General features: G+C 38.5%; 1 protein-coding gene across 8 annotated transcripts in view; it reads left to right on the forward strand.

Moving 5' to 3' along the window:
- PLAAT1 (phospholipase A and acyltransferase 1) overlaps positions 1–27,089 on the forward strand; it is a 73,602-nt gene that overhangs the window by 1,847 nt on the left and 44,666 nt on the right. For 4 of the 8 annotated variants that reach the window (XM_035274828.3, XM_035274831.2, XM_035274830.3 and 1 more), the window contains exons 2-3: positions 18,694–18,832; positions 24,835–25,100. In XM_035274828.3, the coding sequence (XP_035130719.1) occupies positions 18,694–18,832; positions 24,835–25,100 (405 nt within the window). Of the gene's footprint in view, positions 1–13,542; positions 13,687–14,062; positions 14,212–14,390; positions 14,527–18,693; positions 18,833–24,834; positions 25,101–27,089 lie in introns of all 8 variants that reach the window. The other 4 variants (XM_054245483.2, XM_035274822.3, XM_035274826.2 and 1 more) reach the window with 3 other exon arrangements.

A 27,089-nucleotide genomic window follows, 5' to 3' on the forward strand; every position in this document is an offset into this window, starting at 1 on the left:
AAAAACAAGAAGCAGCCCTCCATATATATTAGTATAATTATCAGCTACTGGTGTCTGGGGAATTGCCCCACAAGAGACAATTCCCCAGACACCAGTAGCTGAGGCAGGTGTAGGAAGTGGCCGGGCCATTAGATACAATGCTTGTGGACACTCAAAAGAAGGCGGATTGGAGGGAGACAATCCGACCTGGGGAGTGGAGGAGGGAAGGGCAAGAGTTGGCATCTGACCTGGATTTTAAAATTTTTTGAGTCATTTGGGACACTTGGAAATGGGCATTCCAGGTAGAAGTTTCAGTATTAACAAAAACAAAACAAAACTCTGAGTGTGAAGAATAATGAATAGTTTGGTTTGCCTAGGATGTAGGGATTAATAAGGAAGCCAGGATTCTAGGGTGGGGAAGCAAGATGGGGAGTCAGTGGTGGGAAGCCCTGGAAGATTCCAAGCAGAGTGTGACAGTGCCGTGGCAGCGGATAATTTGGCCAAGGAGTGGAACTCTCATTTGTAGCGTGAGAGTGTTGGACCAAGGATCTTTGCAGCCATGAGAGTCTATGAATTAACCAATCTGGGAATACAGGGCTTCATGGAAACATCTCAGTGTAGGAGGGTTATGAATGAAAAGTGCAGCTGGAATGGGAAAGGGTGCAAAATGAATTAGAAGACTTGTACTAGGTAGCCTATGATCACCTATGATTGTGTTTTAGACTTTCCATGCTTGCAAATAGTTGTTTAAAAAGTGCTCTTAGTATTCCTGTAACGTGGGTGGCCTCTTAGGTGTAGGCAGTGGTTCATCAGCCTGTTCCTGTCTGCAGGGAACATTTATTTCTTTTGATGCATCCCCAGAGACCAACATAGAGCTTTAAAGACAGCAGCCTGTTTTTACCAGTTGGCCACCTGAAATGGGAAGTTTCTTTTACAATGATTACAGACTTAAGCTTCATGCCACTCTTTATTATAAACTATTCATACAATTCTTTGCATATGGACTCTTAAAATGAAGCATTTTTTTTTTACCTTAAAGAGAATGGTAGAGGATTTTATAAATGCATCTTTAATTGGTTCTGTGTTTTCTCATACTTATGAAGTGCTACATTACACACTTTGCCTAAATGAAATTGGTAGATGTGGTCCGTGTAAATCAACTTACCCAATCAGACAGGTTATAGCTATTTGCCTAAAATCTGAGCCTGGGTACCTGAGAGATACTCTAACCCCACCCAGAAACTTCCTAACAGCAAGGTGCAGGGATTCTGGAGCAAGGTTCCACTTCACATTACCTTTTGGTTCTGCATATGAATGTTTAAAACTGCTGTGATGTTATATGAAATATACACTTACATGCTTTTGCAGCTGCTCCATCCCATAGTATTTGAGAAGGGGAAAAATTAAATGTTTGGAAGAAATTCGTTTGGTTAACGATGTTAATCAGTGGTGTAAAAAAGGAGCATGAATCCTGGAATAAGAAGATACACCTGAAATTGAATTCCAGTTATGTTGCTTACTACCTGTGCGACTTTAGGTCTGGGACTTAACTCATCTGAGTCTCAGTTGCCTCATCTGTAAAATAATCATCACAATAATCAGTGCTCAGTTGTTGAACAGTCTGACAGAACACTCTGTCACCACTAGAATACCACATATTGGCCTTTTATAGCCACACTGACTTCGCTGCCACTGCTTCCTCTACTTCCTTAACTCATAGCATCCACTGTATGTTCACTATCTTTTAAAATAATCGTACATTTCAAGAATGTTATAAAAAATGGAATCATATAGTTGTTTGACATTGTGGGTTTTAATTTTTTCCACGGAGTATAATTATCTAGAGGTTCATTCAGGTTGTTGCATATGTCAATGGTTTTTTTCTTTTATTTCTAAATAGTATTCCCTGGTAGGCCTGCATAAGGTTGTTGTCATTGTTTTTTAACAGGGAAGGGAGCACTACACACTGGGGTCTATTGGCGGGAATAGGGGAGGGACAGCGGGGAGGGGAGTTGGGGAGAGATAGCATGGGGAGAAATGCCAGATATGGGTGAAGGGGAGGAAGGCAGCAAATCACACAGCCACGTGTGTACCTGTGTAACTGTCTTGCATGTTCTTCACATGTACCCCAAAACCTAAAATGCAATAAAAAACAAAAGCCATTCACCCTTTTAAGGTCATCTTGCTTGTTTTCACTTTTGGAGTATGATGAGTAAAGCTGCTATAAACTTGTGTGTAGGTTTTTGGGTGGATGTAAGTCTTCATTGTCTTTATTCTCAGGGATAAAAGCCTAGAAGTACAATTGCTAGATCATATAGTAGTTAAAAGCTAAACTTTTAAAGAAGTTGCCAGACTGCTTCTAGAGTGGCTATACTGTTTTACATTCCCACCAGCAGTGAATGAGCAATACAGTTAATCTGCATCATTGTCAACATTTGATGTCACTGTTTTTTATTTTAGCTATTCTGATAGATGTGTAATGATATCTCATTTTGTTTTCTAAAATTGACAGTAATGATGTATATTTATGGGGTACAATGTGGTGTTTTAATCTATGCATATGTCATAGAAATAATCAAACTAATTAGTGTATTAGTTCATTTTCTGTTATAACAGATTTGTAATAGGATTCCTGAAACTAAGTAATTTATGAAGAAAATGAATTTAATTATTACAGTTATGGAGACTGAGAAATCCAAGGTTAAGGGGTCACTTCTTGTGAGAGCCTTCTTGTTGGTGGAAACTTTGCAGAGTACGAAGGTGGTATAGAGTATCACATGGCAAGGTAGCATGAGTATGCTATCTTGCTAGCTTAGGTCTCTCTTCCTGTAATAAAGCCACTAGTTCCCTTCCCATGATAACCCTTTAATCCATGAATTCCTTAATCCAGTAATCCATGAATAGATTAATCCATTCATGAGGACAGAGCTCTCCTGATCCAATCACCTCTTAAAGGCCCCATTTCTCAATACTACCACATTAAGCATTCAGTTTCAACATGCATTTTGGAGGGGACAGACATTCAAACCGTAAGCATATATACATCATCTCACCAATTTATCATTTTTTGTGGTGGTGAGAATATTAAAAATATGTTTCAGCAATCTTGAAATATGCAATACATTATAATGTGTGGTCAACATGCAGTGCAATAAATCACTAAAACTTTCTTCAGTCTAATGGAAACTTGTTACCCTCTGGTCCACTTCTTCTGTTTGCTCATTCCATCTTCTGTGTCCTCATTCTGTACTCTGTTTCTATGAGGTCACTGTTTTTAGATTTCACATGTAAGTGAGATCATATTGTAATTCTCTTACTGCTTTTGGCTTATTTCACTTAGCACAGTGTTCCTCAGTTCTATCCATGTTGTCACTAATGACAGAATTTCCTTTTTTTAAAAGACTGTATAGTTATTTCACTGTATATATGTACCACTTTTTAAATTCATTTATCCATTGACAGACACTTAGATTGCTTCCATATCTTGACTATTATGAACAATGCTAAAATGAAGATGGGGATGCAGATATCTCTTCAACATGCTGGCTTCAATTCATTTGAACAGATACCCAGAAGTAGGATTTTTGGATTATATGGTAATGCTACTTTTAGTTTTCTAGGAAACTGCCATATTTTTTCCAAAATGGCTATACTAATTTACATTCCCACCAACAGTGTACAAGGTTTCCCTTTTGTCTACATCCTCACCAACACTTGTTATCATTCATCATTTTGATAAGAGCCATTCTAACAAGCATGAGGTGATATCTCATTGTTGCTTTCATTTGCATTTCCCTGATGAGTGGAGATGTTGAACTTCTGTATTATCTAACGTTTAGCCATTTGTGTCTCTTCTTTTGTAAAATGTCTGTTCAGATACTTTGCACATTTATTAATTGACTTGTTTTCTTGCTGTTGAGTTGTATGAATTCCTTATATATTTTGCATATTAGCCCTGTATCAAATGTGCAGTTTGCAAATGTTTTCTCCCAATTCATATGCTAGGAGAATCCTAATGTCATCATCAAACAGAGACATACACTTCTTCCTTTCCTGTATGAATGCTTTTTATTTCTTTTTTGTGCCTCATTGCTCTAGCTAGGACTTTCAGACTATGTTGAATAGCTGTGGTGAGAGTGGGAATCGTTTTTCTAATCTTCAAGGAAAAGCTTTCAACTTTTTATTGTTGAGTATGATGGTGTCTGTGGGCTTGTCATATATGGTCTTTATTGTAATAAGGTACATGCTTTCTATGTCTATTTTTTAGAGTTTTGCAGCATGAATGGGTGTTGAATTTTGTCAAATGATTTTTCTGTATCTATTGAGATACTTGTGTGGTTTTTGTTCTACATTTTGTTAATATGGTATACTTTCTTTTCTTCCCTCCCTCCTTCCCTCCTTCCCTCCTTCTCTCCCTCCCTCTTTCTTTTTTTTTTTTTCTGAGACAGAGTTTTGCTCTTGTTACCCAGGCTGGAGTGCAATGGCGCGATCTTGGCTCACCGCAACCTCCACCTCCTGGGTTTAGGCAATTCTCCTGCCTCAGCCTCCTGAGTAGCTGGGATTACAGACACGCGCCACCATGCCCAGCTTATTGTTTGTATTTTTAGTAGAGACGGGGTTTCACCATGTTGACCAGGATGGTCTTGATCTCCTGACCTCGTGATCCACCTGCCTCGGCCTCCCAAACCCTCTTTCTTTCCTTCCTTCCTTCCTTCCTTCCTTCCTTCCTTCCTTCCTTCCTTCCCTCCCTCCCTCCCTCCCTCCCTCCCTCCCTCCCTCCCTCCCTCCCTCCCTCCTTCCTTCCTTCTTTCTTTTCTTTCTTTCCTTTTCTTTCTTTCTATCTTTCTTTCATTTTTGAGACAGAGTCTCTGTTACCCAGGCTGGACTGCAGTGGTGTGATCTCAGTTTACTGCAACCTCCACCCCCAGTAGGCTCAAACTGTCTTCTTACCTCAGCCTCTCAAGTAGTTGGGACCACAGGCACATGCCACCATGCCTAACTTTTTGTATTTTTGTAGAGATGGGGTTTAGCCATGTTGCTCAGGCTGGAACTGCTGGGCTCATGATACCCACCTGCCTTGGCCTCCCAAAGTGCTGGGATTACAAGTTTGAGCCACTGCACCTGGCCCATATTTATTGATTTATATATTTTCAAACATCCTTGCATCCCAAAGATAAATCCCGCTTGATTTTGGCAAGTGATCCTTTAAATTTACTGTTGAATGTAGTTTGCTAGTATTTTGTTAACCTTTGCATTTGTGTTCAGCAGGGATATTGGCCTGAAGTTTTCTTTTCTTGGGGTGTTGTTGTCTGGTTTTTGTGTCAGGGTAATACTGGCCTCCTTAAATAAGTTATGAGGTAGTTCCTCCTTCATAGTTTTTTTGAAGAGCTTGAGAAGGATTGGTATTATTTCTAGAATGTTTAATGGTATTTACCTGTGAAGCCACTGGGTCCTGGGCTTTCCTTTGGTGGGAGATTGTTTATTACAATTCAGTCTCCTTCTTCATTACTGGTCTACTCAGATTTTCTGTTTCTTCCTGATTCAGTCTTGGGTTACATGTTTCTAGGAATTCATCCATTTCTTCTGGGTTATACAATTTGTTGATGTGTAGGTGTTCATAGTAATCTTTTATGATCTTTTGTATTTCTGGGATATTGAAAGGAGTTAGCCAGCTTGCTTTAGGCAGACAGTAAGGGAAGGGTCCTCAGAGAACCTCTGACCTGCCCCACAAGTGTTTATACCAGATGTTTTGTGCAGATAAGGGAACCTGTACAGGGGGATTGCCTAAACATGCCCACAGCAGCCTAAAGGCTGGCATGCACACTGGGGGAATATAGTGGAGCCACCAGAAATTCACATCTTACAGAGATAGGGAGCTCAGCCTCATCCAGTTGAATATATAAAGTTGAATATATAAAGCCCTTGTATTCAACTGTGAGGGGGCAATGAGCAACCTGCTTTCAGGACCCCTCTCTTTGCTGAGAACTTTCCTTTTGCTTAATATATTCTACTCCAGTCACTCTTCAAGTGTCTGCCTAATTATTACTGGTCATGAGACAAGAAGCCAGACCTAGCTGAGCTAAGGAGTAAAAATCCTGCATCAATATCAGTTGTAATATCTCCTCCTTAATTTTGGATGTTGTTGGAGTTTTTTCTCTTTTTCTTTCTTTGTCTCAAGATATTTTTAAATGTTTCTTTTAACTTTTTCTTTGATTCATTGATTGTTCAGGGCCCTGTTATTTAATTTTCACATATTTTTGAGTTTTCCAAGATTCTTTCTGTTACTGATTTCTAGATTTATGCCATTGTGGTCAGAACAAATACTTGATATGATTTCAGTCTTCTTAAAATTGTTGAGATTTTCTTTCTGATCTAATATATGATTTACCCTGGAGAATACTCCATGTAACTTGAGAAGAATGTATATTTTATTGTTGTTGGATGAAATATTTTGTAAATATCCATTAAGTTCATTGGGCATAAAGTATAGTTCAAGTCCAATATTTCCTTGTTGAGTTTTGGTCTAGATGATCTGTCCAATGTTGAAAGTGGGACATTATTGTATTGCAGTTCATGTCTCTCTTCATTTCTATTAAAACTTGAGTTTGACTATATACTTACTTTTACTGGTGAGTTTTTATTTTTATATATTTTTATGTTGCTACTTAGTGACATTTTCTTCACTGTGAAGTACCCCTTTTAGTATTTCTTATTAGGCAGGTCTAGTTGTGATAATATCCCTCAGCTTTTGTTTATCTGAAAAGTTTTTTTTTCAAGCTCCCCTTCTTCCCTTCCTTTTTGAAGGACAGGATTGCTGAGTATAGTATTTTTGGATTGCAGGCTTTTTTTTTTCTTTTAGCTCTTTTAATATATCATCTTATTCCCTTCTGGCCTTCAGGGTTTTTGTTGAAAGATCTGATTGGGGGAGGTCCCCTTTTATTTAACAAGTTGCTTTTCTCTTACAGGTTTTATATCCTCTCTTTGTCTTTAACTTGCCACAATTGGCCGGGCGTGGTGGCTCAAGCCTGTAATCCCAGCACTTTGGGAGGCTGAGGCGGGTGGATCACAAGGTCAACAGATCGAGACCATCCTGGTCAACATGGTGAAACCCCATCTCTACTAAAAATACAAAATATTAGCTGGGCATGGTAGTACATGCCTGTAGTCCCAGCTACTCGGGAGGCTGAGGTAGGAGAATTGCCTGAACCCAGGAGTCAGAGGTTGCGGTGAGCTGAGATCATGCCATTGCACTCCAGCCTGGGTAAGGAGCGAAAATCCACCTCAAAAAAAAAAAAAAACTTGCCACAATTGATTATAATGTATCTTGATGTGGTTTGCTTTGGGTTCATCCTGTTAGGTGTTTGTTGAGCTAGATCTGGATTTGTTTCCTTCCCCACACTTAAGAAGGTTTTTGCCATTGCAGTAGATTCTCATTCAATGTTCATAGGTTCTTGGAAACCACAACTTTAAGCAAAATGATTTAGAGCAGGTTTTTGAATAATATCATTTTTTTTTTTATTTTTAATTTTTTTTAAATTTTTTATTGGATTTTAGGTTTTGGGGTACATGAGCAGAGCATGCAAGACAGTTGCGTAGGTACCCACATGGCAGTGTGCTTTGCTTTTCTTCTCCCCTTCACCCACATTTGGCATTTCTCCCCAGGCTATCCCTCCCCACCTCCCCCTCCCACTGGCCCTCCCCTTTTCCCCCCAATAGACCCCAGTGTTTAGTACTCCCCTTTCTGTGTCCATGTGTTCTCATTTTTCATCACCCACCTATGAGTGAGAATATGCGGTGTTTCATTTTCTGTTCTTGTGTCAGTTTGCTGAGGATTACGTTCTCCAGATTCATCCATGTCCCTACAAACGACACAAACTCATCATTTCTGATTGCTGCATAATATTCCATTGTGTATATGTGCCACATTTTTCCAATCCAGTCTATCATCAATGGGCATTTGGGTTGATTCCAGGTCTTTGCTATTGTAAACAGTGCTGCAATGAACATTTGTGTACATGTGTCCTTATAGTAGAACGATTTATAGACTTTTGGATATATACCCAGTAATGGGATTGCTGGGTCAAATGGAATTTCTATTTCTAAGGCCTTGAGGAATCGCCACACTGTCTTCCACAATGGTTGAACTAATTTACACTCCCACCAACAGTGTAAAAGTGTTCCTTTTTCTCCACATCCTCTCCAGCATCTGTTGTCTCCAGATTTTTTAATGATCGCCATTCTAACTGGCGTGAGATGGTATCTCAATGTGGTTTTGATTTGCATCTCTCTGATGACCAGTGACGATGAGCATTTTTTCATATGATTGTTGGCCTCATATATGTCTTCTTTTGTAAAGTATCTGTTCATATCCTTTGCCCACTTTTGAATGGGCTTGTTTGTTTTTTTCCTGTAAATCTGTTTGAGTTCTTTGTAAATCCTGGATATCAGCCCTTTGTCAGATGGGTAGACTGCGAAAATTTTTCCCATTCTGTTGGTTGCCGATCCACTCTAGTGACTGTTTCTTTTGCTGTGCAGAAGCTGTGGAGTTTCATTAGGTCCCATTTGTCTATCTTGGCTTTTGTTGCCAATGCTTTTGGTGTTTTGTTCATGAAGTCCTTGCCTACTCCTATGTCCTGGATAATTTTGCCTAGATTTCCTTCTAGGGTTTTTATGGTGCCAGGTCTTATGTTTAAGTCTTTAATCCATCTGGAGTTAATTTTAGTGTAAGGTGTCAGGAAGGGGTCCAGTTTCTGCTTTCTGCACATGGCTAGCCAGTTTTCCCAACACCATTTGTTAAACATGGAATCCTTTCCCCATTGCTTGTTTTTGTCAGGTTTATCAAAGATTGTATAGTTGTATGTATGTTGTGTTGCCTCCGGTGCCTCTGTTTTGTTCCATTGGTGTATATCTCTGTTTTGGTACCAGTACCATGCTGTTTTGATTACTGTAGCCTTGTAGTATAGTTTGAAATCTGGTAGTGTGATGCCCCCCGCTGTGTTCTTTTTGCTTAGAATTGACCTGGCTATGCGGGCTCTCTTTTGGTTCCATATGAAGTTCATGGTGGTTTTTTCCAGTTCTGTGAAGAAAGTCAATGGTAGCTTGATGGGGATAGCGTTGATTCTGTAAATTACTTTGGGCAGTATAGCCATTTTCACGATATTAATTCTTCCTAACCATGAACATGGAATGTTTCTCCATCTGTTTGTGTCCTCTCTGATTTCGTTGAGCAGTGGTTTGTAGTTCTCCTTGAAGAGGTCCCTTACGTTCCTTGTGAGTTGTATTCCAAGGTATTTTATTCTTTTTGTAGCAATTGCGAATGGCGGTTCGCTCTTGATTTGGCTTTCTTTAAGTCTGTTATTGGTGTAGAGGAATGCTTGTGATTTTTGCACATTGATTTTATATCCTGAGACTTTGTTGAAGTTGCTTATCAGTTTCAGGAGTTTTTGGGCTGAGGCGATGGGGTCTTCTAGGTATACTATCATGTCGTCTGCAAATAGAGACAATTTGGCTTCCACCTTTCCTATTTGAATACCCTTTATTTCTTTTTCTTGCCTGATTGCTCTGGCTAGAACTTCCAGTACTATATTGAATAGGAGTGGTGAGAGAGGGCATCCTTGTCTAGTGCCAGATTTCAAAGGGAATGCTTCCAGTTTTTGCCCATTCAGTATGATATTGGCTGTTGGTTTGTCATAAATAGCTTTTATTACTTTGAGATATGTTCCATCGATACCGAGTTTATTGAGGGTTTTTAGCATAAAGGGCTGTTGAATTTTGTCAAATGCCTTCTCTGCGTCAATTGAGATAATCACGTGGTTTTTGTTTTTGGTTCTGTTTATGTGGTGAATTACGTTGATAGACTTGCGTATGTTGAACCAGCCTTGCATCCCCGGGATGAATCCTACTTGATCATGATGAATAAGTTTTTTGATTTGCTGTTGCAATCGGCTTGCCAATATTTTATTGAAGATTTTTGCATCTATGTTCATCATGGATATTGGCCTGAAGTTTTCTTTTCTTGTTGGGTCTCTGCCGGGTTTTGGTATCAGGATGATGTTGGTCTCATAAAATGATTTGGGAAGGATTCCCTCTTTTTGGATTGTTTGAAATAGTTTTAGAAGGAATGGTACCAGCTCCTCCTTGTGTGTCTGGTAGAATTTGGCTGTGAACCCGTCTGGACCTGGGCTTTTTTTGTGTGGTAGGCTCTTAATTGCTCCCTCAACTTCAGACCTTGTTATTGGTCTATTCATAGTTTCAGCTTCCTCCTGGTTTAGGCTTGGGAGGACACAGGAGTCCAGGAATTTATCCATTTCTTCCAGGTTTACTAGTTTATGTGCATATAGTTGTTTGTAATATTCTCTGATGATGGTTTGAATTTCTGTGGAATCTGTGGTGATTTCCCCTTTATCATTTTTTATTGCATCTATTTGGTTGTTCTCTCTTTTATTTTTAATCAATCTGGCTAGTGTTCTGTCTATTTTGTTGATCTTTTCAAAAACCCAGCTCTTGGATTTATTGATTTTTTGAAGGGTTTTTCGTGTCTCAATCTCCTTCAGCTCAGCTCTGATCTTAGTTATTTCTTGTCTTTTGCTGGGTTTTGAGTTTTTTTGATCTTGCTCCTCTAGCTCTTTCAATTTTGACGATAGGGTGTCAATTTTGGATCTCTCCATTCTTCTCATATGGGCACTTATTGCTATATACTTTCCTCTAGAGACTGCTTTAAATGTGTCCCAGAGGTTCTGGCACGTTGTGTCTTCGTTCTCATTGGTTTCGAAGAACTTCTTTATTTCTGCCTTCATTTCGTTGTTTACCCAGTCAACATTCAAGAGGCAGTTGTTCAGTTTCCATGAAGCTGTGCGGTTCTGGGTCGGTTTCTGAGTTCTGAGTTCTAACTTGATTGCACTATGGTCTGAGAGGCTGTTTGTTATGATTTCAGTTGTTTTGCATTTGTTGAGCAGTGCTTTACTTCCAATTATGTGGTCAGCTATTGAAACTTGTGTTTGCTTCGCGAAGTTCTCGTATTGTGTTTTTCAGCTCCTTTAATTCATTCATATTCCTCTCTAAGTTATCCATTCTTGTTATCATTTCCTCGAATCTTTTTTCAAGGTTCTTAGTTTCTTTGCATTGATTTAATACATGATCTTTTAGCTCACAAAGGTTTCTCATTATCCATCTTCTGGAGTCTAATTCCATCATTTTGTCACAGTCATTCTCCGTCCAGCTTTGTTCCTTTGCTGGTGAGGAGTTTTGGTCCTTTGTAGGAGGCGAGGTGTTCTGGTTTCGGGTGTTTTCCTCCTTTTTGCGCTGGTTTCTTCCCATCTTTGTGGATTTGTCCGCTGGTCGTCTGCGTAATTGCTGACTTTTCAATTGGGTCTCTGAGTGGACACCCAGAATGTTGATGATGAAGTATTTCTGTTGCTTGGTTTTCCTTCTACCAGTCTAGCCCCTTCGCTGTACGACTGCTGAGGTCCGCTCCAGACCCTGCTTGTCTGGGGTGCACCTGTAGCAGCTGTGGCACAGCGAGGGATGCTACCAGCTTCTTTTTCTGCTATCTTTGTCCCAGGATGATGCCTGCCTAATGTCAGTCTTTTGGATATAGAGGGGTCAGGGAGCTGCTTGAGGAGACAGTTTGTACTTTATAGGGGCTTAATTGCTGAGCTGTGAGCTCTGTTGTTCATTCAGGGCTGTTAGGCTGCTATGTTTGATTCTGCTGCAACAGAGCTTATTAAAAAACCCTTTTTTTTTTCTCAAATGCTCTGTGTTGAGGGGTTTGGGCTTTATTTTTGGATGTCCGTTGAGGTCCTGCCTAGCTAGGACGCAGACTAGCCACTGTTTGCCTGCAGAGGCTCCACCCTGCTGTTGTGAGGCTTGCCCTGGCTCTGCTGTTCTGCTGTTCTCCGTCACGCCCTGCGGCGGAGTCTCTCTGTTGTAGCAGGTTGCCTCGGCAACGGCAGCCTGCGTCAGCAGTGGGCGTGTATCTCAGTAAAGACGGGTTGCCTCGGCAACGGCTGGCTGCGTCAGCAGTGGGCGTGTATCTCAGTTGGGGCGGGTTGCCTCGGTAATGGTGGACGCCCCTCCCCCTCAGAGCGTCTCGGGCCGTCTGCACAGGGCTTGTTTGAAATCGCGGTTTTGTTCGTCCCACTGGGCCAACCCTAACGCTCTGTCCCTGCAATCCCCTGGGCTGGCCCACTGTCCAAGTCTAGCTCAGTCTCAAGTCCAGCCCTCTCACGTCTCCGGTTGCCGGTTCAATGGGGCACCTGGACAAGCGCGCCCTATGGGGAGCGCTGGGTAGGGCCGGCCGCCGCCACCCCGGCTGCCGACTTCGCCAGGCAGAGGTTCTGCCTGGCGTCCCGCGTCTCCTCTTCACTTGGGAATTTCCCCGTTCCGTGGGCAACAAAGATCAGTCTGGAAATGCAGCTCAGACTCATCTCTCCGCGGACACAATTAGTGCTCCAATCCTGGGTTGTTCTCACAGCGCCATCGTGAGTCCTCCTCAATATCATTTTATTAAATGACATTTAATTATGTTGATGAGAAAAAACTCCTTTGATTTTATGTCATTTGCTTAAAGTCACAGTTTCCAAGAACCTATCAATGACATTAAATGATATGTTGTTTTGTTGTTACGTTACTTTGAATATATTTTCTGTCTTCCCTCTCTTGTACATATATAATCACATATTCTGTTTAATGGTATCTACTAAGTCTGTTAGGCTGTTTCAGTCTTTTTTCTTTTCAGTCTTCAAGTTATGATTTACCAATGACCTGTGTTCAAGTTTGCTAATTCTTAATTCTTATTTCTGCTTGATTTACTGATTTATTCTACTGTTGAACTTCCCTATTGGAATTTTCACTTTAGTTTTTATATAATTCAGTTTGATTGTTTATTTGGTACTTTTTAATATCTTATGTCTCATTGTTGAAGTTCTCAGTTTTTTCATGAATTGCTTTTCCTACCTCAATAAGCATTGTTATGGCTGCCCTTTTGAATTCCCCATCAAATAAATCACATATTTACATTTCATTAGAGCCAGTTTCTGGATATTTATCTTGTTATTTTATTTGGAACATATTTCTATGATTCTTCATTTTCCTCCATTCTCTGTGTTTTTTTTTTTCTGTACATTAGATAAAAGAACCACCTTTCTTAGTCTTGCAAGACTGGTCTTGTATAGGAGATATTCCTTTCCAATCAGCCTGGTCAAAGATTTTTAGAAGCCTTTAACTTCTTTGTGCTTGTAAAATCTGCTATTTTTATTCTTAGTGCCCCCCAACCCAAATTAAAGAGTTTCAAGTCATTGCCTTGAGAGAGGTGGTATAGAAGCCAGTCCTTTGAAATGCAGCTGGAGAGACTGAGGTGTTATATGTTCCAGTTTCTTTTTTCTTTGCAGAGAAGCTTAGAGCTAGAGTTTATTCTCCCACTCATTCTGCCCTATACCAAGGAGAATGTCTGAGGCGGATGCCTATACTCTCTATAGACTGATCACGTTGAACCCTGAGAGATTGCTGCTGAATGTTTTCAAGTTTTTTTTTTTTTTAAACACCGTTTTGTTCTTTGTAGTCTAGGAGACTCAAAAGTGCAGAGCTCTGTCAGCTCCCAGACTAGGAGCCAGTCCCTTGCATGAAGGCTATGAAAACTATGTCTGCAGAAACTACTTCCAGGGAAAGTCTGCAGATCTGGATTTCTTGTTGGCACAACCAGAGAAAAAGGTATGGGGGGAGTGACCGCTCTCCTGTTTGAACAAGCAGAAATCTCACACTCTCCTGTCAGGGAGAAACTTCTGGTCTAGAGTTATTACTAAAGGAAGCCATAAAGGAAGGGGCAAAGAGGGCCCACTTTACCTTTTATACGTGAAGAAACCCCCGCCCCCTCACTTTTTTCCAACTGGAGTTTAAAGAAGTTTATTTCTAGAGCAAGCCAGGGGAAAAGGTGTGGGGATGCCATCCTTCCCATTCCTGGTGGCAGAGGTCTCCAGTTTCTTTCAACAGAGAAATCACTGGGCTGGGATTGTTACTGGAGCAAGCAGGGGAAAATGTACGAGTGCCTGTCCCCTGTCAAGCAAGAAGTCTCAGATCTTTCTTGCAGGGGGAGTCTTCTAGTCTGGAATTATCACAGAAGCAATCCAGGAAAAAAGATCCAGGAATGCCCCTTCTGCTTCTCAGGCATGAAGAGATTCACCACAACAGCTTCACTGTCATGAGAGATTGCAGGAATTTATCTCAGGAGGAAACCAGGCAAGAAAGCATGATGAAAGGGTGGTACCATCTTTCCTACTCTTGCTGGAAGAGGCCTCCAACCTCTTTCCTTTGAGAAATTGTATGGCTGGAATTGTCACTAGAACAAACTAAGGAAGAAGGTGGGAATGTTGTCCTTGTTTAGGCTTGAAGAGGTTTATTCTTTATTTCCTATATAGGCTCCCAGATGCTGTTTTATTAGAGGCCAGAACCACATTGAACTACTGGAAAAGGATTCAGCCAAACCCTTTCCAGGGAGAGAGACTGGAAGCTAGGTTGATCCTGGGCATTACAGCAACTGACAGAGCTTGCAAGGTTTAAAACCTCCCATTGTTTTTTGTGTTTGAGGGAAATCCCCCAATGCGTTGTTCCTATGATTTCTCAGACACAGTGATTTAAGAGCCAAGCCCTTTGAAAGTGATGGTAAAAGCTGAACATTAGGTGTTTGGCACAAGCCCCTCATTCCTTGGGACCATGCTAGGAGTTGGGGTTTCCTTCCTGATTATAAGACTCTATGCACAGGGTGGGTAGCTTTACTTTTCCTACCAATTTTGATGTGGATATTCTCTTCATTGTCTAGGGTGTAGGAGTCTTTCAGCTGGATTCTGCCTTTCTTTTGGAGAGAATAGATCTGTGTGTAGGTGTTTCCTTAGTGTGTTTTTGGGAGAAAGGATAGCTTCCTATAACACCATTTTGCTGAGATTTCCTTATTGCGGATATAATTTGCATTTCCCTAATGAGTAGTGTTTTCCTTGACATCTGTGTATCTTCTTTGGTGAAATGGGTCTTCATTCTTTTGCCTACTGTATATATTAGTGTTTGCATTGCTATAAAGGAATATTTGAGATGGTAATTTATAAAGAAAAGAGATTTAATTGGCTCATGCTCCATAGGGTATACAGGAAGCATGGTGCTGGTATCTGCTTCTAGTGAGGGCGTCATGAAGCTTACAGTCATGGTGGAAGGCAGTGGGGGACCAGGTGTACTCATGGTGAGAATGGGAGCAAGGAGTGATGGGAGGCACCACAGTCTTTTAAACGACCAGGTGTCTGGTGAACTCACTCATCACCAAGGGGTTGACACTAGCCATTCATGACGGATTCACTCCCATGATCCAAATACCTCCCACCAGACCCCACGTCCCACACTGGGGATTACATTTCAACATGAGATTTGGCAGTGATAAATATCTAAACCATACGACCTACATTCTAATTGTATTGTTTGCTTTTTTATTGTTGAGTTTGGGGAGTCCTTTATATGTTCTAGATACTAGTTCTTTCACAGATATGTGGTTTGCAAATATTTTCTCCCACTCTGTACAGTCTGTCTTTTCATCTCAACAGGATTTTTTGTAGTGTAAACGTTTTTAATCTTAAGGACTATCAATTTACCAATTTTTCCTGGTAAGGATCATACTTTTGGTATCAAGTCTGAGAACTCTTTGTCTACCTTAGACACTAAGAATTTTTCTCCTATGTTTTTCTCTATATTTTATAGCTTTACTTTTACATTTCAGTCTGTTACCCTTTTTGAAATAATTTTTGTATAAGGTATGAAATTTAGATCAAGGTTGGTTGGTTTGTTTGCCTATGGATGTCCAATAGTTTCAGCACCAATTGTTAAAAATCTTTTATATAATAGTGGGTGACCTTGACTAGTTAAACTACCTATCTGGTTTTATTTCCTTTGTCTAAAAAATGAGGAGATTGGACTAGAACTAGATGGGTATCATTTAAGCTGAATTCCTAGACATTCTGGTGTCTCAGGAAGCCTCATTAAGGGCATTTATGTGGGTGAGGAGTGAGTAGGACTCTTATGCTGTCCCTGACTTCATCCAGGAAAGTGCTGCTTTTTATGTTTTATATTTGTATAGTTCTATCTGATATGTGTTGTGACATGGTACCCACTCCTATAAACAAGTTTGGAGACCCTTAGATTAGAAAATGCCTGAAGTACGTTTCTGTAGTCCATTACTGTGATTCTAAGTGTTCAGGACCATAGCTTACTTTTCAACTTGCATATTAGCTTTCAGTCTCCTTTGTTAGTTTATTGAGGGGTTACTCGTGTGAAATCATATTTCTCTTTATAAATATGATAGAATTTACAAAATCAATTAACAGTTTATGAGTCAATTTATATGTCAGAAATTGAAAATTTGTTAAATATATTAGAATTTTACAGTTGAATCATTTATTTCACAGAATTATGCCTGGAAGAGAGCATAAGGAGCTAAAATCCTATATCAACCATGTACCAATCTCAGTCTCTCTCTTATCATCCACCTGTCTAGTTCTTGCCAATTCACATAGAATTTGCAACAGTATTTTACCAGCTCCCAAAGGGTTACTTGCAGCAGCTTTTTACCAGCTCCCTAGGGGTTACTTGCAACAGCTTTTTGCGATTGAACAAAATCATGCTTAAATGCTCATACCTATTTTCAAAATGAGGAAACAGACTCAGTTCCAGTGACCTGCCCAAAGTTACAGAACTAACAAGTATCAAGTAGATAATCAAGAGAAGAGCTCACATCCTTAATACATAGTCCAGTTATTTTTCTTCTGTGGTTTATATATTAGGGTTTCAGTTGGTATTTTCCAAAAGTTGGTATTTGCTACTTTTGCTTTTTATCTGTAAAGTGGGATAATAACATAACACACTCAAATAGTTGTGTGTGTATGTGTTTTTTTCAATTAAATAGGGTTGAGATAGTGCATTTGAAAAAAATTACACTAGAAAGTGCTCCCTGTTCAATTGGTGGTTACTATCATACACTTTGGCTACATCTGGGAATCCTAGCAGGCAGCTTTGTGTGCTTGCTGATTCCTATTCACGGGAAATGTGTTTGTTTATATCACAGTGTATTATCTATTTTTCCTTTTAATACCCATGTGGCCAAATTGTGAACTGCCACATTAATAAGACACAAACATATTTGAGAGGGTGGTTAGACTTAATGGTTTCCATAAAGTTGTTTTAATAGTTATTTTTCAACAGATGGACAGCTTACATTTGGCCACATTTCTGTGACAGTGTGATGATTGAAGTTTTCAACAGATGGCCTACAAATATTTGGGAAAACACCCTTCTAATATTAATTGTTATAAAAAAGACTTTTAGATTGCCAGAACAGTGATAGTCTGTATTCCCAAGTCCTTAGTCTCTGCTATTATAATTATAATTTAGATGATTTGGAAATTTTTATTTCTGGCAGTTGGTTTTATTTTGTAAATGAGCATATATAGCTGCATTAGAGTGAAATGATGAGGAACACCCTGTTGTCAATTAGAGATTCAACATAGATACAGCATTTAAATCCTACAGTTGATAGATGTACATAATCTCCTCTTGCTGAGTCATTCTACTTCTATACCATACATATAAAATGTAATCTTCCATAAGAATCAACTGTCAGATACTTAAATGTTCTTTCTAAAAGTGTTGACTTAAAAAAAAAACTTACCAAACTTAGAATTTTCAAACATGTTCATCAATGTGATAAACTTCCCAACCTTCCAAGTTGTCTTGCTTCTGCTGTTGAATACCTAGCATGGCTTCTGGAACCAGTAAGTGAGGAATCTGACAATAAGTGGGGCAGGAAGGAGAGGCGTGAAAATCTGTGGTGGCATTTATGATTGTTATAATGACAAAGGACATTTACTGATACTTAGCGGGTGCAAGCCAGAGTACCTATACCTGCTACACCACACAGTAAAGTTTTAAACAAGAAAGAAATATTCCATGTCATACATTAATTTGATCACTTGGCTGGACATCTCTCTGAGCCTGGAACCCAACTCTGCTTAAATGAAATGAAAGAGTGGGTTTTGTAATACATGGTATTTTTGCAGAGCTTGAGTATTCACAGAATATTAAATATTAGCATCCACCTATACCTCTGCTCCTTGATTTTACTATACTACTATATAAAAGGCTGAAACACTTCTGATCTGATTTTATTGATCCTAAATTCTAACTGTTTTATGCTAAGTAAGTCCAAGCATATAAACCCTTTTTTATATATTTTAGTATAGTCATGGACTGAGCATTTACTTAGTAAACAGATATTATAAATTTGCTTTCCTATTTTTCCTTTTTATCCTAAATAGGGCATATTTTAATATTTAATCCTTGATATTTTAAAATTCTGAGAAAGTTATGTTATCCATGCTTTTCTAGATTTAAAGAGAAAATTATAGAATGCTTGTTATTATAAAGGGGCTCTGAAATTGATCAGATCAAGAAGCATTACTATAGAAAATTAAGTAGTACAAGATAAATTACTTCTCTACTTGTCCCCTTGTGCACACATTATTCTGTGTTGGAATCATTCAAAGAAAAGGACAGGATCATGATTCTAAGTCTTTAATATGGAATGTAGTCTCAAGAAATTCAGTATCATTCTGCATTTATGAATATCTTAAACTGATTTTCTTTTGGCAAGCTGTATCAGCTAGATCTTTTTTGTGTTTGTCATTGCAGATGGCGTTTAAGGATTGTTTCAGTTTGACCTACCCTGGCAACCCCTACCCAGGAGACTTGATCGAAGTGTTCCGTCCTGGCTATCAGCACTGGGCACTGTACTTGGGTGATGGTTACGTTATCAACATAGCTCCTGTAGGTGAGGTTTATTTCCAGTGGCTCCTGGGAGCAAATTTTTAGTGTTCTTGTTACAGGAAGGAATCATGGGTGAAATAATAAAACAAACTTGAAATAAAATATAGAAAGCAGATAAATACAAGTAATCTAGGTTTAGAGAAGGATATTCTAAAACCAAAGCACTATTGAAGAAATCACAAAGGCCAATTCACATTAAATTTTAAAACCTCTGAATTTAAAAAAACACGATTAAAAAGTAAATAACTAGCTGGAGAAAATATTTAAATGTCTTTATGTATCAGCCAAATAGGTTATTTTGATTCATTCAACACCTATTTATAGATTACCTAGTATGTTCTGAATGCTACTCTAAGTGCTGGGGGAGACAGGCATCTCCCTGCCTGGTGGAGTTTACATTTTAGTAAGGAGGGACAGACCATGAGCAAGTTATAGAAATATTAAAATTGTGACAAATGATACAGAAAAAATAAGAAGGTAGGATGACAAGTGCTGACGGCAGGTGGTGGTGGGTGGAGGTGCTATGATTTTAAGTGAAGTGGTCAGGAAAATTTCATAAGAAAGTGACATTGGAGGAAAAACTTAAAAGAGGTAAAGAAACCAGTCAAATGCTTTCTGGAGAAATATTATCCCAGGTCAAGGGGCAGCAAACACTGAAACCTTAACAAACAAATGGATAAAGAATTATGAACAATTTGTAAAAGAAGAAAACCAAAAGCTAATATACCCTTTGAAAAATTTCAAATTTCTGGCCTAGGAATTGTGAAATAAAGCAATGAAAGATTTCATGCCTATCTCATTAGCAAAGGTTAAAAAGTGATAACAGGCTGGGCGCGGTGGCTCAAGCCTGTAATCCCAGCACTTTGGGAGGCCGAGGCGGGTGGATCACGAGGTCAACAGATCGAGACCATTCTGGTCAACATGGTGAAACACCGTCTCTACTAAAAAAATACAAAAAATTAGCTGGGCACGGTGGCGCATGCCTGTAATCCCAGCTACTCAGGAGGCTGAGGCAGGAGAATTGCCTGAACCCAGGAGGCGGAGGTTGCGGTGAGCTGAGATCGCGCCATTGCACTTTAGCCTGGGTAACAAGAGCGAAACTCCATCTCAAAAAAAAAAAAAAAAAAAGTGATAACGATCAGTGTTAAGAATATAGTGATATGAACATAAATGTATTGTTGATGTTAATATAAATTGAGAATGTTTTGCACAAAAACAATATAACAGGATGTGTTGAAAGTTTTCAAAGGGTTCATATTCTCTGACCCTGTAATTGTACTTTTAGGAATCTATTCTGGGGAAACATTTAGAGATGTAGACAAACATTTCTGTACAAGGATATTCACTTCTATGTTATTTATAATGGTTTAAAAAGTAGCTAATGGCATAAGTTCAATAGCAGAAAGTTAAATAAATTATGATTTAGCCACATAATATAAATGTTATATAGTATTATTAATTATAACATTATCTAATATTCTTTACTGAGGAATCTTCATTGCTTCACTGAGGGAAACTGCAGAAAGAGTAGAGGTGGTGTTGGCCTCAGAGATGCCTATGTCTAGGAGTTTAACCACTATTTAGACTCCCTGTCACACATCTGTATTTTTGTCTGTATGCTGTCTTCATTTTCCCAGACTATGTCTCTTTAAAAAACTGAACTGATGACATAAGCAGCTTTAGGTTCTGTCTCTTAGGTTATTTAGAACCAACACGAAAGAGCTAACTGTAACTACCTGTTACGGTTAAAGAATCATGGAGACAGACTCTAATGACTCCAGTATGAGTCCTATGTTCATTGCTGGACTATCACTGTGCCCAGGAAAATGAAATACTGTGACTGGCCCAGACAGAGTTGTTTCCAGGAAGAAATAGGCAATGGTGGGATTTGGTGTTGGATAGATAAAGATAACAACATCTGTAACAGCCGTTAAAAGTCTTACATCTGGACATGTTTTATTGCAGGAAGTTGGCTTTAATATAATATTTATTTGAAAAAGATTAACCACATGCTTAATCATAAAGCAAGTCTCAATAAATTTAAAAAAACGAAATCATACCAAGCACCCTCTTGAACCACAGTATAATAAAAATAGAAATGAATAAAGAAGATTTCTCAAAACTATACAAAAATGTGGAAATTAAACCGTGTGGTCCTGAATATCTATGTGTTATACTTAATATTGAGTGTTAAGGTGATTGAATTAAAGGATACAAAGTATTCTTCCTAGGTGTGTGTGTGAGGATGTTGCCAAAGGAGATTAACATTTGAGTCAGTGGACTGGGAGAGGCAGACCTGCTCTCAATCTGGGTGGGCAACATTTTATCAGCTGCAAGTGAGGCAAGGACAAAAGCAGGCAGAGGAACATGGAATGATTACACTAACGCTTCTGGCCTCCATCTTTCTTCCGTGCTGGACGCTTCCTGCCCTTGAACATGGGACTCCAAGTTCTTCAGCTTTTGGACTCTTGGACCTACAAATGTGGTTTGCCAGGGGCCCTTGGGCCTTTGGCCACAGACTAAAGGCTACACTGTTGGCTTACCTACTTTTGAGGTTTTAGGACTCAGACTGGCTTCGTTGCTCCTCCACTTGCAGATGGCCTATTATGGGACTTCACTTTGTGATTTGTTTTTGTGAGTCAATACTCCTTAATAACTCCCTTTTATATATACATCTATCCTATTAGTCCTGTCCCTCTAGGGAACTCTGAAGAATACAGGTGGAAAATGAAATCAAGGCAGAAATCAAGAAGTTCTTTGAAATTAATGAAAATAGAGATACAACTTACCAAAATCTTTGGGATGCAGCTAAATCACTGTTAAGAGGAAAGTTTATAGCACTAAACACTGTCATTAATAAGTTAGAAGGATCTCAGTTTAGCAACCTAACATTGCATGTAGTGGAGCTAGGTAAAAAAAAAAAAAAGAAAAAGAAACAGACCAATCCCAAAGCTAGCAGGACAAAAGAAATCTAAAATTGGAGAAAAACTGAAAGAAATTGAGATACAAAAATCCACATAAAAGATTAACGAAACAAAGAATTTGTTTCTTGAAAGGATAAATGAATGATAGACTGCTTATCTATAACAAGAAATATCCAAATAAGTGCAATCAAAAATGACAAAGATAACATTATAACCAGTCCTACAGAAATGCAAAGGGTCCATAGAGACTATGATGAATACCTCTATGCACACAAATTAGACAGTTTAGAGGAAATGGACAAATTTCTGAAACACACAACCTTCAACATTGAGCCAGAAAGAAAGTGAAAACCTGAACAGAGCAAGAGCAAGTTCCAAAATTGAATCAGTAATAATAAAAATAAAAACCTACCAACTGGCAAAAGCTCTGGAGCAGATGGATTCACAGCCAGTTCTACAAGGTGTACAAAGAACTGGTACCAATCCTACTGAAACTATTCCAAAAACTCAAGGAGGTGGGGGCTCCTTTTGAAATCATTCTATGAAGCCAGCATCATCCTGATTCCAAAATCGGGCAGAGACACACAAAAAAAGAAAACTTCAGGCCAATATTCCTGATGAACATAGATCCAAAAATCCTCAACAAAAAACTAGCAAACAAAATTTAGCAGCACATCAAAAAGTTAATTCATAATCAAGTAGACTTTATTCCTGGGATACAAGATTAGTTCAACATGCACAAATCAATAAATATGATTCACCATGTGAACTGAGTGACAACCAAAAACCATATGATCATCTCAATAGACTCAGAAAAAGCCTTTGATGAAATACAACATCGCTTTATGATAAAAACTCTGAACAGAGGGTTGGAACATACCTCAAAATAATGAATCATTTGTGCGACAACCACAGCCAACATCATACTGAATGGGCCATTCCCCTTTGGAACTGAAACAAGACAAGGATGTTCACTTTAAGTATCCCTGTTCAGCATTGTACTGGAAATGCTAGCCAGAGCAATGAGGCAAGAGAAAGAAATAAAAGGCATCCAAATAGGAAAACAATAAGTCAAATTACCTCCTTTTGCTGAATATATGATTCTGTACATAGAAAGCCCTAAAAACTCCACCAAAAGGCTCCTGGAACTGATAAACAACTTCAGTAAAGTTTCTGGATACAAAATCAGTGTAAAAAGATCAGTAGCATTTTTATATAACAACATTCTAGCTGAGAGACAAATTAAAAACAATTCCGTTTATAATAGCCACAAATAAATAAAATACCTAGGACTATATCTAACTGGGAAGGTAAGAGATCTCTACAAGGAGAACTATAGAGCACTGCTAAAAGAAATCAGAGATGAGGCAAATAAATAGAAAAACATTCCATGCTCATGGACTTGAAGAAATAATGTCATTAAAATGTTCATATTGCCCAAAGCAATCTATAGCTTCAACACGATTTCTATCAAACTACCAATGTCATTCTTCAGAGAATTAGAAAAAAATATTCTAAAGTTTATATGGAACCACAAAAGAGCCTGAATAGCAAAAACTAAAAAAAAAGTTGGAGGCACATTACCCAACTTCAAACTCTACTAGAAGGCTATAGTAACCAAAACAGCATGGTACTGGTACCAAAAGACACACAGACCAATGGAACAGAATAGAGAACCCAGAAATAAACTCAAGTACCTGAAACGATCTGATCTTTGACAAATTTAACAAAAATAAGCAATGGGGAAAGGCTTCCTTTTCAATAAATGGTGCTGGAATAACTGGTGAGCCATATGCAGAAGAATAAAAGTGGACCCATACCTTTCACCATGTGTAAAAAATTAAGATGGACAAAAAGTTTACATGAAGAACTCAAACTATAAAAATCCTAGAAGAAAACGTAGGAAAAACCTTTCTTGATATCAGCTTTGGCAAAGAATTTATGTCTAAGTCTCCAAAATGAATTGCAACAAAACCAAAAATTGGCAAGTGGAACCTAAATAAACAAAATAGCTTCTCCACAGCAAAATAAATTGTCAACAGAGTAAGTAGCCTATAGAAAAGGAGAAAATATTCATAAACCATATATCTGACAAAAGTCTAGTGTCCAGAATTTATAAGAAATTTAAGTAAATCAACATGTAAACAATAATTAAATTTAAAAATGGGCCAAGACAGAAACAGACACTTCTGAAAAGAAGGCATTCAGGCAACCAATAAATATATGAAACAGTGCTCATCATCACTAATCATCATAGACATGCAAATCAAAACCACAATAAGATACCATCTCACATTAGTCAGAATGGTGATTATTAAAAAGTCAAAAAATAGCAGATGTTGTTCAGGCTGCAGAGAAAAGGGAATGTTTATACACTGTTGGTGGGAATGTAAATTAGTTCAGCCACTGTCAAAAGCAGATTGGAGATTTATCAAAGAGCTTAAAAGAGAACTGCCATTTGATCCAGCAGTCTCATCACTGGGTATATACCGAAGGGAAAATAAATCATTCTACCAAAAACTACATGTACTTGAATGTTCATTGCAGCACTATTCATATAGGAAGGACATGGAGTCAGTCTAAATGCCTATCAGTAGTGAATTGGATAAAGAAAATGTGATACACACACACACACACACGCATATCCCCATGGAATACTACGCAGCCATGAAAAGGAAACCATGTCCTTTGGGAAGAACTGGAGGCTATTATCCTAATGAAACTGATGAAGGAATAGAAAGCCAAATACCCCATATCCTCACTTATAAGTAGGAACTGAACATTGAGTACACATGGACATAGAGATGGGAACAATAGGCACTGGGAGTATTAGAGGGAGGAGAGAGGAAAGTGTGACCTGAAAAGCTGCGTATTGTATACTGTGCTCACTACTTGGGTGATGGGATCATCTATCTCCAAATCTCGGCATCACAAAATATACCCATGTAACAAACTTGCACACGTACTACCCTCGGAATCCAAAACAAAAGTTAAAATGCCAACATTTTCAAACTCCTTAGATGGCATTTGAGTTGATTGGACTTGGTCACTGTACCTTACTAACCAGAATTCTCCTTTATAGATGGCATTCCTGCATCATTTACAAGTGCTAAGTCTGTATTCAGCACCAAGGCCTTGGTGAAAATGCAGCTCTTGAAGGATGTCGTGGGAAATGACACATACAGAATAAACAATAAATATGATGAAACTTACCTCCCTCTCCCTGTAGAGGAAGTCATAAAGCGGTCAGAGTTTGTAATTGGACAGGAGTTGGCCTATAACTTATTTGTCAACAACTGTGAGCATTTTGTGACATTGCTTCGCTATGGAGAAGGAGTTTCAGAGCAGGTAAGTTTTCTTTAGGAGATATTCTCCCATTGAGAAAAGAATAACTATTGGCTATGATAAGATTCTTAGGTCTCAATCCAAATGAAAAGAACCAGAAAATATGAGAATACTGAAGGACATGGAATGGACTTTAGTTGTCCAAGATCCTGCAATGAGTTAATAACCAAACTGAGACTCAAACACGGGTATTATGAATTTTGGGCTAGAAGGGACTTGAAGTAGAATCAAGACCATAGCATTCTGTCGGTCTTACTATGTTTAGTCTTTCTTTTTTTCCTATTACATCACCATACAGTAGTCTCAAATCAGTGCCCTCATATACCGAAAAGAATATGATGGAAAGGATGTTGACTTAATTTTGAGTGGGAGCTTATTTACCAATATCACAGATGATTATTCTTAAATTCTTTTTCATTGGTGAACAGAGGCTAACTAATGACATATCTTAGTGGGTTTGTGAATGTTTTCTCTTTCCTTGCAGTTGCTAATTTCAATGAGATTTTGTGCTTTTAAGTAGATCCTTTGATTCACTGAGCTTTTGGATGACTTTTGATAGATTAATTGACTTTATTTCTAAAATACTTTACAATTCTGACGGTTACTACCACTGTTTTGTAGTATGACAGATTTCTTACTAACGGCATGCTTAATTGTCTTTTCCCTACCTGTTGTCCCACCAGTCCAGTAAACTAAAGATGTATTAAGGTGATAGAAGAGAGTAGATATATAAAACTATAATCAAAAGAAAGTTCTCTTCATCCAAAATACATTTAATATTCATTTAAAATATTAAAATATGAACACTAATCTAGTAGATTAAACTCCAGTTAGTTAACTATGAAAACTTTTAAAAAGACAACTGAAAATTTGAAGAAGAATACCATAATAGTTTAATAATTCAAATTTATTGAAGATTTCCAGTATTTCGAAATGATATATCAGTTATGCATTTCTATCCTAAGAAATGAGGTTATAATTCTTTTCACAAAAGCTTGGAAAAATGGCATCTATAAGAAGGCTAGCAAAACCTCGTGTCATCTAAACCCTTCACTTCTTGAGCCTAATTTTTCAAAATCCTACTTGTCCTGCCCTAGACCCAAGATTCAGATTTATTGTGGGTTTGATTTTCATTTTCCTGATGGCTGATGATGTTGAGCATCAATTTATGTGCTTATTGGTCATTTGCATATCACCTTGGAGAAATGCCCATTAAGATTATTTGCCTATTTTTTTTTTATTTGATGTTGTTGTTTTTGAGATAGTCTTGCTCTGTTGCCCAGGCTAGAGTGCAGTGGTGCAGTCTGGGCTCACTGCAACGTCTGCCTGCTAGGTTCAAGCAATTCTCTTGCCTCACCCGCCTGAGTAGCTGGGATTACAGATGTCTACCACAATGCCTGGCTAATGTTTTGTATTTTTGTTAGAGACAGGGTTTCACCATGTTGGCCAGGCTAGTCTCAAACTCCTGGCCTTGTGATCTGCCCACCTCAGCCTCCCAAAGTGCTGGGATTGCATGCGTGAGTCACTGTGCCTTGCCTATTTGCCCATTTTTAACTTGGATTATTTGCCTTTTTATTGTTCAGTAGTAAGTTTTCTGTATGTATTCTGGATACTTGACCCTTTTCAGATACATATCTAGGAAAGTATATTTTTCATCAGGGAAATAAAATATATATTTTTCATCAGGGAAATGCCAATCAAAACCACAGTGAGATTTTGCTTCACACTCTAAGATTGCTGTAACACAAAAGATGATAACAAGTATTGGCAAGGAAGTGAAGAAATTTGAACTCTCATGCACTTCTGGTAGATATGTAAAATGATGTAACTGCTTTGGAAAACAGTCTGGCAATTTCTCTAAAATTAAATGTAGAATTACTATATGACTCAGCTGTTCTAATCCTAGATATATATCTAAGATAAATGGAACATATGTCCACACAGAAACCTGCACATGAATGTTTATAGCAGTATCATTTCTAATAGATGAAA

This window comes from Callithrix jacchus, chromosome 15 (genome assembly GCF_049354715.1).
Source record: "Callithrix jacchus isolate 240 chromosome 15, calJac240_pri, whole genome shotgun sequence".
NCBI classification, from domain to species: domain Eukaryota; kingdom Metazoa; phylum Chordata; class Mammalia; order Primates; family Cebidae; genus Callithrix; species Callithrix jacchus.